The sequence below is a fragment of the Macrobrachium nipponense genome, chromosome 24, assembly GCF_015104395.2.
Source record: "Macrobrachium nipponense isolate FS-2020 chromosome 24, ASM1510439v2, whole genome shotgun sequence".
In the NCBI taxonomy this organism is placed as follows: Eukaryota; Metazoa; Arthropoda; class Malacostraca; order Decapoda; family Palaemonidae; genus Macrobrachium; species Macrobrachium nipponense.
This window is the reverse complement of record NC_061091.1, coordinates 77329540-77342817: the sequence shown is the minus strand read 5'-3', so window position 1 is coordinate 77342817 and position 13278 is coordinate 77329540. Positions and strand designations below refer to the sequence as shown.

At 36.5% G+C, this 13278-nt stretch overlaps 1 protein-coding gene across 1 annotated transcript in view; it reads right to left on the bottom strand.

Annotated features, from left to right (window-relative positions):
* Positions 1-340: 340 nt before the first annotated feature.
* The window catches only part of LOC135205823 (casein kinase I-like), a 43099-nt gene continuing 30161 nt past the window's right edge, over positions 341-13278 (bottom strand). Inside the window, exons 7-8 of the mRNA XM_064237023.1 lie at positions 5825-5960; positions 341-5322 (exon numbers count right to left, since the gene is read on the bottom strand). Coding sequence (XP_064093093.1) covers positions 5238-5322; positions 5825-5960 — 221 coding nt within the window. The 3' untranslated portion in view covers positions 341-5237. The remainder of the gene's footprint in view (positions 5323-5824; positions 5961-13278) is intronic.

The window sequence follows — 13278 nt, the reverse complement described above, 5'->3', positions numbered from 1 at the left end:
TCGTCAAAAATCCTAAGAAAACCTTACTTTTAATGCTTTGGGTGACATTTAATGCTTTGGGTGCATTGAAAACTATGTAAATTGCATTCTTATGGCATTTTTCATAAAAAAAAAAAAAAAAACCTTCAAATATTGATTATTTTGCATTTTTAGTGTCCTATTTCATCTGCTAGATGAGCGTTGTAGGCGTCATAACCCTGGAAATAATGTCTGATGAATATAATTGAAAAGCGTCGTAACCTTGGAACGTCGTAAGCCGAGACAGTCGTAACCCAGGGACTGCCTGTATATAGTTACGGTAAAGACGTGATAATTGGGTTGGTACAATAAAAGGATTCCATCTATGACAACTCCTTTATTACAGTCAAATTTCTTTTTCTTGTAAATGCTTTATCAAAATGTTATTAATGCTAACAATCTTTGCTCAGATCAGCACATTTAACACGATGGCCTCTGTACCTCGTAAACTAGAAAATAAATACATTTGCTCAGATGATCCTCTGGCACATAGCACTGACCCATTTTTTACATGATAAAAAATTATTCACATGATTACAGGGCAAATTAACAAAGCATCTTTTCCATACCTTTTCAAGATACAGTCTGCAAAATGATAATTATCGCACTGATGGAGAGACGCGTCAGTGCTTGGAAATTTTGATCCAATCTCCAGGAGACAGTGAATGTGTTCAAAAAGTACAGCACAGTGTTCTTCTATCAAGCAGATGCTTTATTAGGACTTTAGGACTGACAGAGATTAGGACTTATCACTAGACCTTTTACCTGGCCACTATCAAACACGTTGACATAACATTTACTAATTAATTATTCCATTACATACTGAATACTAAAATTTATTTATAGACTTTTTGATGACATCCACCGTTATGTTTTAAAATGAAAATCAAATTTTAAGGGGTTACAGGCAGTGTGAAAATACTCACAAACTCTTAAAAGGTGAAGACAAGATGGTCAAAGCACTCTCGAGATAAGGACTATACCATATATATATATACGTATATTCTTCCTTTTCTAGTTCGTAGCAAAATACCCAACGCCTCGATTATAAAAACTCATTTTCAGCAAAGTAATCAGTATCCGAGAGCCCATTTTCTGTACAGGTTAGCCCCAAGTTATTGATCAAAAGCTCAATGAGAAAACTTCGTAAGCATTTCTTTTGCAACAATTCCAAGCACTACCATTACTAAACGACAATTTCTTCACAAGTCTCTCTTTCCAGACGGTGCGAGTACCAACTCGTTATAATCTGAATTTTCTGATGCGTGCTGAATAGAAGAACCTTATCTCATCCATGCTGGCAGAACCAGAATCATGTCTTGTAGCTTACGCAAGAGGCATCCATCCTTTAAGAGATTAATACAGTATGCCATTTTGTGCTGAAAGCATTATAATAGCCCCTTCCTGACCCCCCATCTAAATGCAATGTTACACCAATGTTACCGAGATGGAAAATCTGATTACTGTTTCCAAAGGAAGAAAGCTGATTATTAAATTTCTAATTTCTCACCTGTTGAAGCAAGTTGCTATGTTACACACAGCTGAAACAAGCTCTACGTTAAGCTGAAATCAGATTTCGACTTTTTATGTATTTGATAATCAAAATGTTATATATATATATTTATGTACAATTGTAAATAATAAAGCCTGAATTCCATTTCCAAATGTACTATTTTGTAAACATTTTGGACCCCTTCAGAAATAGTCATGTCCAAGAGTTTCCAACAAGAGGATAATTATTGGAAACCACCTTCCATTTTCAAAATTACTGTGGTCTTTTGATTGCTTTTTGTAATTTGGCTCTGACTGTCACATTTATACCTAGTCTTGGTCTCGCCACTACAAAATATGCCTCCTTTAACACCTATCGGCAATGAGATCATTGGTATTCGTAAGATACAAAACTTAAAATTACCTTCACTCGAATAAAACCACACACAGTAGAAAGATACATAGCATCTGTTATTAATCATACAATTCTGAAGCAAATACTTGCCAAGTAACTTATAATACAGTGTACTACCCCTGTAAAATTTTACAGCAACACATGACAAGAAGTAAATCTCCCACTCACCACATAATCACATTTTTTTTTATAGTATTGTTTTATTCAGTATTAATACACTTTCTTCAAGGATTTAACCATCAGTGATTCCTGTTCATTTTTAGTAGTTTGGTTGCTTTAGTGAGTCAGAAAAGTTTGTTTACATTAGATTCATGATATAAAATTGGTAAAATACAATACAGTAGAGGAAGAAATTTTGGTAACACATCTGTTTTGAAAATGCAAATTCTACATTCAAAGGTTATGAGAATACTCCTTCCAAAAGAGAGTGGGTATCTTTAGTTTCATAATACAAGTAAAAATTTACCTTTTTATGAAACTGTATAGTAACTTGAGTAAGAGAAATTGTTTATGGTGGGTATCGACATTTTCTTGGTAACACGGACTTGCCATCCTTCCTATCAGATATTACAGTTCAAGCAAAACAGTGCTGTTTTGATTACTTAAACTACTTTTTCTTTACACTTACGAACGTTAGCAAGTAGAAAAGTTGGCCTGTAAGCAAATGGCACAGGAAAATCATTACCTATTACATTGGCTTATCTGTAGATAATAGCTTGATTATGTATGTTCCTCTCGCTGAATACTGTGTACCTACGTATATACTGTCAAGTCAAGAATGTGTAACTATATTTCATGTATGCTAATTTTAGATGTACCACTGTCTTGTAAACTGACTACGTACTTGGTATGTACTACTGACTTTTGAATTAAAATACGTTTACCCAAGCCTCAATCATTTTATGGTATGTAACTGATTCTTATCAGCATACTTTATAGTAAACAATTAAGGCACTGGGAAATAATCTTAGGCAAAAAACTATTTAGTAAATGCAATTTAGAGCAAATAAACTTCTTGGATGTAGTCTTGGCACTTTATTCCCTACAGAGTAATAAAACAGGAAGAACATGTCATATTGTTGCCAGATAATTAGAACCATTTATTAGTCATATTATTACATAATTGTACAGCCTGTTTTCCCATACTGTACAGTATACTGAAGAGCAAAGAATTTAGAAATCAGTTGGAAGAGGACAAGGTAATTAGATGAAATATAGCATCTTATGTAAACAAGGATAAAAGACTGACAAGACATATAAAAATCAAGTGTTGCACTGTCCTCTTAAATATATTCAAGTTTACAATGACAATTAAAATAAAGAATGGTTGTTTACATTGCATACCCTTATACAAGTAGGAAAATTATCTAAACGATGCATAGATTATTAAATTATAAAATAAGGGAAACCTATATAAAGAAATTTAATGGTTAAAATAAAAGAAGGTGTATTATAAAGTGGTGAAATTGGCATAAAAAATGGTGAAATTAAAGGGAATGAAAATGGAAAAAAAAAAGAAAAAAAGTAGGTGATTTAAAATCCTAGAAGAGCATATGTTTTTAAACAAGATACCCAGATTATACAACTAGCGTTCATAACTTACAGAGTTTACTGAAAATTCAAGCGGTGCACATTTGTGATTGTTGGAAATTTTCCTGCTAGCGTTATGGAAATAAGAATACTGCAGTTAAGAAAGTAAATAAATGGTTTACAGGGCTACTATCTACTGACATACAAAGCTGGGTCGACATCACAGAGCAACAAGGGTAAACCAAGTACATTCAGCTGCTTGTGGTCTTCCTGTAGTTCAGTCAGCATATTACTGTAAGAGACTTACAGCAAGAATATCTTGGTGCTTGTTCAGCAACAATGAACATTTGAAGTAAATGGGAAAAAAAATCAGTAACTCAGATAATGTACTAAGCAGTTAAAGTAAGTAAAAAGTAACTGTACATTATGTAGAATACTGTAACAGCTGCTGAAAAAACACCTCGTAAAATGAGAGTTGAAAGAGATGTTAATTGGAACTCCACAAGAGCAAAATATGTTATTATAAAGAATATCTTTGGAAAACCAGTTTAAAACATTGCACACTGCATTTTCCTCTTCCTGTTACAAAATCTGATTTGACATAAAACAATAATGGGATGATGTTAGGTTCGGTGAATACGTAAATGCAGTCAAATACTGCAGAACAAAAAAAGTATATCTGGCAACACTGTTAGAGTATAGCAACATTCCAAAGTATAACCAACCTGAATAAACTCAGTTGCTAAAGCAGTGCTAAGACAAACTTCAGAGAGGGTCAAAAGAAGTGAAATGATAAGCTTGTTCAGAGTGATGCAAAATCACTCAAATTAAAATACTATTTTGCAATATCAAATAAAATTATATACAGCTTGGTCACGTAAAAGAATTATATCTACTTGATCCCATGTTTTAAAGGCACAATATACCAAAAGATGCTACAAGACCATTAAAAAAATGACGAGATCCTTAAATGCTTTCTTTGGTCATCTGAAAGACTTCCTCCATAAAAAAAGATAAAGCTAATGCAGTAAATGAAGTGATGCCAAAGTTCAGAAGAAACCCCCTCTCAGTGACGTAGAGTAATACTAGTAAGTAAGCCTTTCACAGTAACTCCTGGACTAGATAACCAAAAAAACACTGTCTTGTGTAACTGCGGAAAAGGGACCTCACAATATTTAGCTACCTCTGGGTTAAAACTTCACGATACGCAACACTGTAATATATGTAGTACGTAAACTGTTGGAAGTTACTGGTTTATAGTACTTTTACAAATAGAAAGCTTAAGAAACTTGGAAAGTATTGCTGCAACCTTAATATGATTAATCAACACTTTTTTTTCCACGTGAAAGGGAATAAAAAAAAAATGGATTTCGTGAAGGACAAAGGTGACTTCTTCCCTATAAATGTTTTCATTCCTAAATCACGGATTCAAAGATGCACTGACAGCATCACATGATTACACTCACTGAGTTTGTGTACACACACATTTCCATAAAAGCTAGTATTTATAAGGCCTTGACATTCACTCAAAAATAGTTTTATTAAATGAGCTTGAGCTTGATTGGCCCATAAAAAAAATTAAAAAAAAGTTTTCACAATGGACTTCATCACACTCACTCTGGAGCTGGTACCCACGAGGACCAAGAACTGCACTAGAAAGTTTCCATAATGTTTCTTTCAAATCTATGTTATGACTTTTATCACAACTGTGCAGTTGCTCCTTAAATATCACATGTTGTTGCCTGTCACTGCCGGGATTAAGTTCCTACTGGCTGCTTAGTTCTCACTTTTTTGTCGGATATCGGAAAGTTCCTTCCTTGCCTGCAGACCCTCGTCGAATGACTCCTCCAGATACAGGGGGACTCACACTGAAATGACACGAAACTCAGTGACGGGTAAGACAAAAATACACAAAGCCTCATCACGGGAAAGAGGTGGTCAAGTCACACTTCCAAATTGAAGTAAACAACAGGACACTGGTGGAGAATTCCTTTGGTGGAAATTAGCCCTATTAGCCTTTTTAACTCCTCCCTGTCTGCTTTTGTTACATCAATCTGCTTGTACATTGCTGCCAAATCTCCCCAACATATGATTGTGCCTCTGTATTTTGTGTATACATACTACATCAAAAATTGAAGGAATCTTAAGTTGACATGAATACCCAAAATGATGTGGAATATTATTGCATTAAGTTCATATAATGAAAGGATTAGAGAAGTTAAACTTTTGGAGCTTCAGAGGAGAGTTTTAGAATTGAGAAACCCCCAAGGTATTGGAGGAGAAGGAAGGAATGCCAGATACAGACGAGTCCACTAGCTCGTCAAAATTACGCTATTAATTCTCATGGAAAAATTCCAAAATATCTTTTACCTATTTGCCCATTGTTCTACACATCTATCTGTGGGTCTTGAAAGTTCTGGTGTCTGGGCATTAGAAGTTCCAGACCGATGCACTCTCATACTGACACGCTGTTCACTTTCACTTCCTGAGCGCAGCCTCCCGACTCCTGAAAAGGAACAATTCAAAATTTTACGTAGGGAGGTTAGGAAGAGAGTACGAAACAATAGCCGTTTCTTTACGGAAAATGTACTGGGTTTTATATTTAACCAGTGACAGAAGTACTGTAGTTAGTATTCTAATTGAAAAAATTTGGTATGATGTGGTCCAAGACATAGAACAAGATTAACTTCATACATGATTACAATACAAGAGACGTTACTTATACGTACACACAAAAGTTGTATGACCCTGTTCAGATTATCACTGATACACACAAAAGTTGTATGAACCTGTTCAGATTATCACTGATACACACAAAAGTTGTATGCCCCTGTTCAGGTTATCACTGATACACACAAAAGTTGTATGACCCTGTTCAGATTAGTATCTGTTGACAGACACCAAGGAAAGAACATTATTGTCATTGCAGTATACTAGTTGGGAGGGGGTGGAGATGATTCTCACCATTCCCATCTTTCGTTCACTGTAATATATGTAGTACGTAAACTGTTGGAAGTTACTGGATTATAGTACTTTTCCAAATAGAAAGCTTAAGAAACTTGGAAAGTATTGCTGCAACCTTAATATGACTGGAGTAGCTGTGCCTCTCTTTGTGGCTGTTGAGTCATATTAGCTTCCCCTGTTAACTGTGGCTGCCTAAAAATGAACTCATTATTTTTAGTTTTATCTTGTAATCAAGTTTTATGAATTTATTCACTTCCTTTATATTCATTTTGTAAGTTAGTTATTACAACTATTAATTTATCATAAGATAAAAAATACAAGATTTAATTCAACCCTCCCCCCCAAAAATAAATGTTTTTATTTAAATTTATGGATGCTAATAACAACACATGTTGAATTAACCTAATTTTTTATTCTTAATTAAATCTACCTCCAATACAGTTTTACAAACCCTTGACCCAAGTACCTGATAATTGCTTCTAACACTGATTTCACACCACTGTTAGAAATTAGTATAACAGTTCAAAAATAACATTAAAAAACCATATTGCAGGTCAGCAAGAAAATTTTTAAGAGCTGGGAAAATTTGACAATCTTGTTGCCCCACTCTCTAAAGTTTTACAACAAAATTGGGAAAAAAAATTATAAACACTATACAGAGTTCAGAATAAAGTATGTTTTTCTTATCATTGGGATAATGTAAAACCAAATATAGTATGTAAACCTACTGCCTGCCATTTTGGCAAATCATGCCTAGCTATGGAGTGTCCATATTGTTTCAAATTATGGGACCACGTTTTGACCTGGTTAATACAGTAACCTCTCTACTGTAATAGTTCTAAAGAGGGTAAAGAAAGCTGAGAAATTCAGTACATACAAGGATCTTATGTTTACCCCCATAACCCTAGCCAAACTTTAAAATTTGTTTAGCCTTCCCAAGGCATATGCTTATTAAGTTACCAATAAAGGAATTAAAATAAAGTTTAACTGCCATAAACTCGTGCTTGCTTATGGTAAAAGTAGGCTAGCCTTCAAAACTCGGTTCCTATTAGTGAGTCAGGAAGGTTATTAACAATTATTTCACTAATCAGGTTACTAATGTGAGTATAGTTTTATATTTTAAAAATCAGTCAGCTTAAGTAAGGAGCTGAAAGTTTTCAGTGATGAAGAAAACACTATGTATTATGATCACCAAACTTCTCTGCAACAAAACCCAAAATGAAATAGAAAGGTAGGCTACATATGAGCAAACTGGGACATTTAATTTGTAATGGGTATTAAATTGATTTATTGGAATTGGAATATAAAATTTTATGTCAAAAGGTCTAGTGCTGGGACCTGAGTTCATTCAGTGATGAAAGGGAATTGATTGTAAAAAGGTTTCAAAGGTTAACAGGAGGAAAATCTTGCTGCTGCATAGTGCAGCCGCAAAACAATTGTTAGGAGAGGGTGGAAGTTATATGATGGAAGAAAGAGAATATGAAAGGAAGTACAGTAAAAGGAATGAAAGGGGTGGAACTAGGGGCCGAAGAACTAAGGATATAATCTAGGTGCGTAATGCCGAAAGTGTGCTTCATGAGATGCACAGATAAACTGATTTATTAAGACATTTCTAAATGTCTTAAGGCATCTGTTGTATGTATGTATAGTATATGAAACAGATAAGTAAACTCTGTGACTCTTAAAAGAAGTTTGTTCTCCATGGCATATCATCTGTTAACTCTTAAATTAAACAGGAATTGTATATGATGGATGTAGTATTGTTTATGGTAACCAATTTCAGAATATAAATTTAATAAAACTTCATTTTAGTTCTATTCCAATTTGTGAAAAATTGTCTTGGTTCACTGCCTGTATCATGATTGAACTGCACAGGATTGTTTAGTATTCCAACAAACATCTTCAAAGTAAATGAAATGCTCTGAATTATTTTCTCCAGTATTTTAAATGATAAAAGCCAATTAATTCAGAGTAATGTCAAAATATGTAAAAAGGTCCAACTCTGTAACTTTGTCTCAAAGCTTAGCTAAGATAGACTAGGAAATGGGACTTATCATAACCTAGGTGCGGTGAAAGGTAAATGGAGTCAATGGTAAATTTGGAAACCATGGACTTCATATCCAGTTTTTTAGGTAACAGGTACTAGTAGGTGGTGCTATTGATGCTTTTTCCAGTGAACCTTGGCATGCTATGCCTGGTGTTTCACATGGGAATGTTATGTGACCTTGATGTTTAAATTCACAACTACATATATACTGTTTCAGCTCATCTGTCATTGAAAAATTGTCATTCATTGACATTGGCATATGACAACACTGTGGGATGTACTACCCACAGGCAGAGGATGAGAGAGAAATGGTGGAGGAAGGATATGAGAGAGAATAATAAAGAAACAAACAAAGGCAGAGAGAGAGAGAGAGAGAGAGAGAGAGAGAGAGAGAGAGAGAGGAGACGAGAGAGCGAGAGAAGAGAGAGAGAGAATGAGAGAGAGAGAGACAATGGGGACGGGGGAGTCCCATCATCTTAAAGCATTGTATTATAGGAGTAGGCATAAACTTTTTTCAATATGTTGATTGACAAAATTCAGTAATTACTTTAACATGAACACTTTAACTATAAAGAATACTATACCCTACCCTTTCAGAAATCGACGGTCATTGAAATGTGCATAAGATTATAGCTCTTCCTTATCACTTATTATCACTTGGAGCTCTTACTTATCACTTGCTATCTGTCCTTCATGTTTGTTACCCAGTGCAAAGTATAATCAGCACGCTGTAGAAAAATACATCTCTAAATGTGCCTCTAATAATAGATATTTTAATTTATCTTCTTTGGATTAACAAATACTTTTCAATGATGTCAGCCTTTGCTGTATATACCAGTGGCAAGAAGGGGGAATTCTTATATGTAGGACTATGCAGATTTTGCCTCACATCAGCCTTGTTCACTCAATGTGTACCAATGGCAACATAATAGAGTAATAATAATGTGTACCAATGCCAACATAACACAGTAATAGACTGATGTTTATAAAATTTTCTTGGTTAGTAGCCAATAAATTGTTGAATGTGAGAAAAGGCAGAAACTTATTTCAAAAACTGGTAGAAATAAGAGGCTTCTTTCAGCATCATTATTGCTGAACTTCGTAAATCTCATATAGGATAAGTACTATATTGATTGATTGATTGATTGATCATGGAATTTAGGGCACAGCCCAAGTGCTGGGACCTGCAAAGGTCATTCAGCGATGCAGTATTATATGATTGAATGAAATGGATTAATGAATGATACGTGAATTCAATTTAAAATCTCTCATACAAATGACCAATTAAAACGGCAATTAAAAACACCGAACGACACACAACAACCAAGACCAAGACGATCTCCCATTACATATCAATTTCAGCTGAAGATCTGAATCCTAAAAGACTAGATCACTTCCCGCAACCTCCTTCTCCGGTTGTTCGTTTATGTTCATCAGTACTATTCCTTACTGGTTCCTATTATTCACATCATCATGGGCTAGGTTTATCTGTAGCAACTCAAAAGGACATATTTATCAAAGTTATTTTTGCACCCTTGGGTATAATCCTGTCTTCCATTTAAATAAATACTTTAGTAGGAATTCAAAGCCTATTCAATTACATTCAGATAAGATAGAAGTAAGCCAATCAGCAGCCGATATCATGAGCAGTGTTGCCATGACAAACTGTTAATGGAGACAGAATTCTGATGACAGATCGGCTGACGCTGACTATAGTAATACGACTGATGTCTTTCAAAAGATTAGAGCGCATTTGCTGGCTTCCACAAAGTGAAATAAAGTAGCAGACAGTTTTCTCACATGGAGTGTTTGTTTGTTTGTTTGTATGGTGTTTTTACGCTGCATGGAACCAGTGGTTATTCAGCAACAGGACCAACGGCTTTACATGACTTCCGAACCACGTCGAGAGTGAACTTCTATCACCAGAAATTCACATCTCTCACTCCTCAATGGAATGGCCGAGAATTGAACCCGCGACCACCGACGTGAGAAGCAAACACCAAACCAACCACGCCACTGAGGTGTTGACATGGTGTGTTTGTGGATGGGGTAGTTAGTCAGTGAGTTATTTGGCTAATCTTATCAAAAGCAAGACTTATTGGTCATCCTGTTTTACACTATACTCCAACTTCTTTATAAGCAAGTGTGCAAGTACCATACTTTCATTATGGGTTTTGAATAATTTGGAGTACATGTTGGCCTCAACTTAGAGTTGGCCTTTGAATGGTGGTTTCCTGATTAACAAGCAGAATATACTGTAATTATATGGATAGTAACAGAGAGACATCCTGTTCAATTTTATATGGATAGTAACTGAGAGACATCCGTTCAACCATATTCCATAATGTTTATGTCCAGAGGGACTGTAAGTGTTCTGGTATTACAGTGTTCCCCAAGGATGCATACCAGACTCCCACGAATACCTGGAAACCCCCCCCCCTCTAAAAATGCTTATAACTCCTATCTTGAATGTGGAAACACCAGCTTATTCCTAAAAATACCATCCTACACCAAATATACATTAAAATATCATTCTATTACAGTACATATTAATCTTTGAAATATTATTGATAGTATTTCTAAGTACAACTTACATTTTATTGTTAAAAATACATACGTACGTACTGTATGATTTAGTTACGTATGTGAAAATAATCCAGTCCCCCCATAAGTATTCAGTCATGCATGGTTTCTTTCATACAGTTACTATTTAAGTCATCCAGTTTTCTTTTTACAAGGGAAACAATTGTATGTAAAATCACAGAGAGAGAAAGCACAAAATGCGTATGAAACATTAAAAATTTTTTTGTTACACTGGTACATCTGTAAATAGGCTACTCACCAGTGATGAATGTTGATTAATGATAATGATGATGAATTGGCCATGTAGTCTGGTGAATTGGTGAATGACAATGAAGATATGACTGCACAGCTAAGCAGAGGAGTTACATCTCCTCTGAGGACAACACTTCACATTCAGGAGGTGCTTCAGGAGGCATTGACTCAGGTGATTTGGGAGGCACTTCTTCAGGCAATTTAGGAGGCACTTCATGCAATTCAAAGGACACTACTTCAGGCGATTCGGGAGGCTTTGGAGGGTCCTTCTTCATATGAGTGATGAACATTGTGATTGGCAGTTGCAGTCGTTGCTTCATGGAGGTGAGGGCTTGATTATAGGGCTTCAATGCCATATCAAGAATGTTGGAAAACTAAGGAGCATTCCATGTAAGGATCCCATGTTGCAACAAACTCCTGGACGTCGTTGATCATTCTTTTAACTTGGGATAGGCGTTCCAAAGTCAGGCTGCCCACCTCCTCCTGCTCCTGCTCCTCTCCTGAACCTGGAGTGTCTTCTTCTTTGCGGGCAGACTTCATCAGGTCTTCCCAATCCTGGTCTGTCAGGGGGTCAGAGTGAGCATCAATGAGGGTGCCGACTTCATCCTCGGTGATATTGTTAAAGCCTTCACCACCAAGAATTTTTGTCGACTGGATGGAGAGAAACCCGCATAATTATGGACACAGTCTGGCCACAACTTACTCCAGCTTGCATTCAGGGTCTCCTTCTTCACGTACTTTAGCGACCAATCGATGACAGACAGACATGTAGCAATCGTGAATTTACGCCAATAGGATTTCAGCGTAAATTCACTGTCACGGTTCATTGCATTAACAAGGTGCTGGAGGGAGATCCCGGTGCAGAGTGCTTTGACAGCATGGATCACGCCCTGGTCCATAGGCTGGAGGTGAAAGGTGGTGTTGGGAGGGAGGAACTCGAGCTGGACTCCCTTGTAATAAAGATTGAGAGGGTGGCCACCAGCATTGTCCATTATTAGCACAGCCTTAAACTCCATTTCCAAAATGGCCAGGTATTTCTAACTTGAGGAATGAAGTTTGATGGAACCAGTACTCCATAAGGACTTTGATGATCCAAGCCTTGGGATTGTGCATCCAGAATGCAGGCAGCAATGCCTTGTTCATACATTTGAGTGCCCTAGGATTTGCAGCCTTGTAAATTAGGCCTGGTTTGTGCACAAAGCCAGCTCATTCCCGCACATCAGGATTGTCACCCTGTCCTTTTGTGCCTTCAATACGGAGGCTTTAGCTTTGTCCTTCATAAGGTACGTCTGGGACGGCATCTTTTTCCAGAACAGGCCAGATTCGTCCATATTGAAGACCTGTTCTAGGCAGTATCCTTTCTCCTGCAGGATTTTCTTGAAGGTCTCTGGATACTTCACCGTAGCCTCTTTGTCGGCCGATGCTGCTTCCCCATGTGGAACCTTTTCTGGAACCGGTGGAACCATCCTTTGCTCTTCTTCCTCTTCATTACCTTCCTGTGCCTCTATATTGCCGCCTTCCTCTTCCTCGCCACCTTCCATAGCAATTGATAGCTTCTGGTAGAGCTGACATGCTTTCTTGCATATAACTTGGGAGTCAAGGGACACATTCTTCTCATGGCAATCCTTGATCCAATAAGCGAGTGGAGATTCCATTTTCACGATTTTTTTGTCTCTCACTGTCGACACTGCCTTTGCTGTACCACATATGGTATGTCATGCTCACACTTTTTCTGATTTCACTTTTTTTTTTTTTTATGTCTTCTCACTGTGCTCTCGTTCACATTGAAATGGCAGCCAACTGCAGCAAAACTTTTGCCCTCCTTCAATATTTCTAGAACTTTCACCTTCTCGTCAAGCTTCATTATAGTCTTCTTTCTCTTAGGCTTTTTGCTAGAAGCCTTAGAAGGAGCAGGGTGCTTTTTAGGGGCCATTTTTGGCATGATTCACATGGATATTTGCTGATACGTCAAACAGCT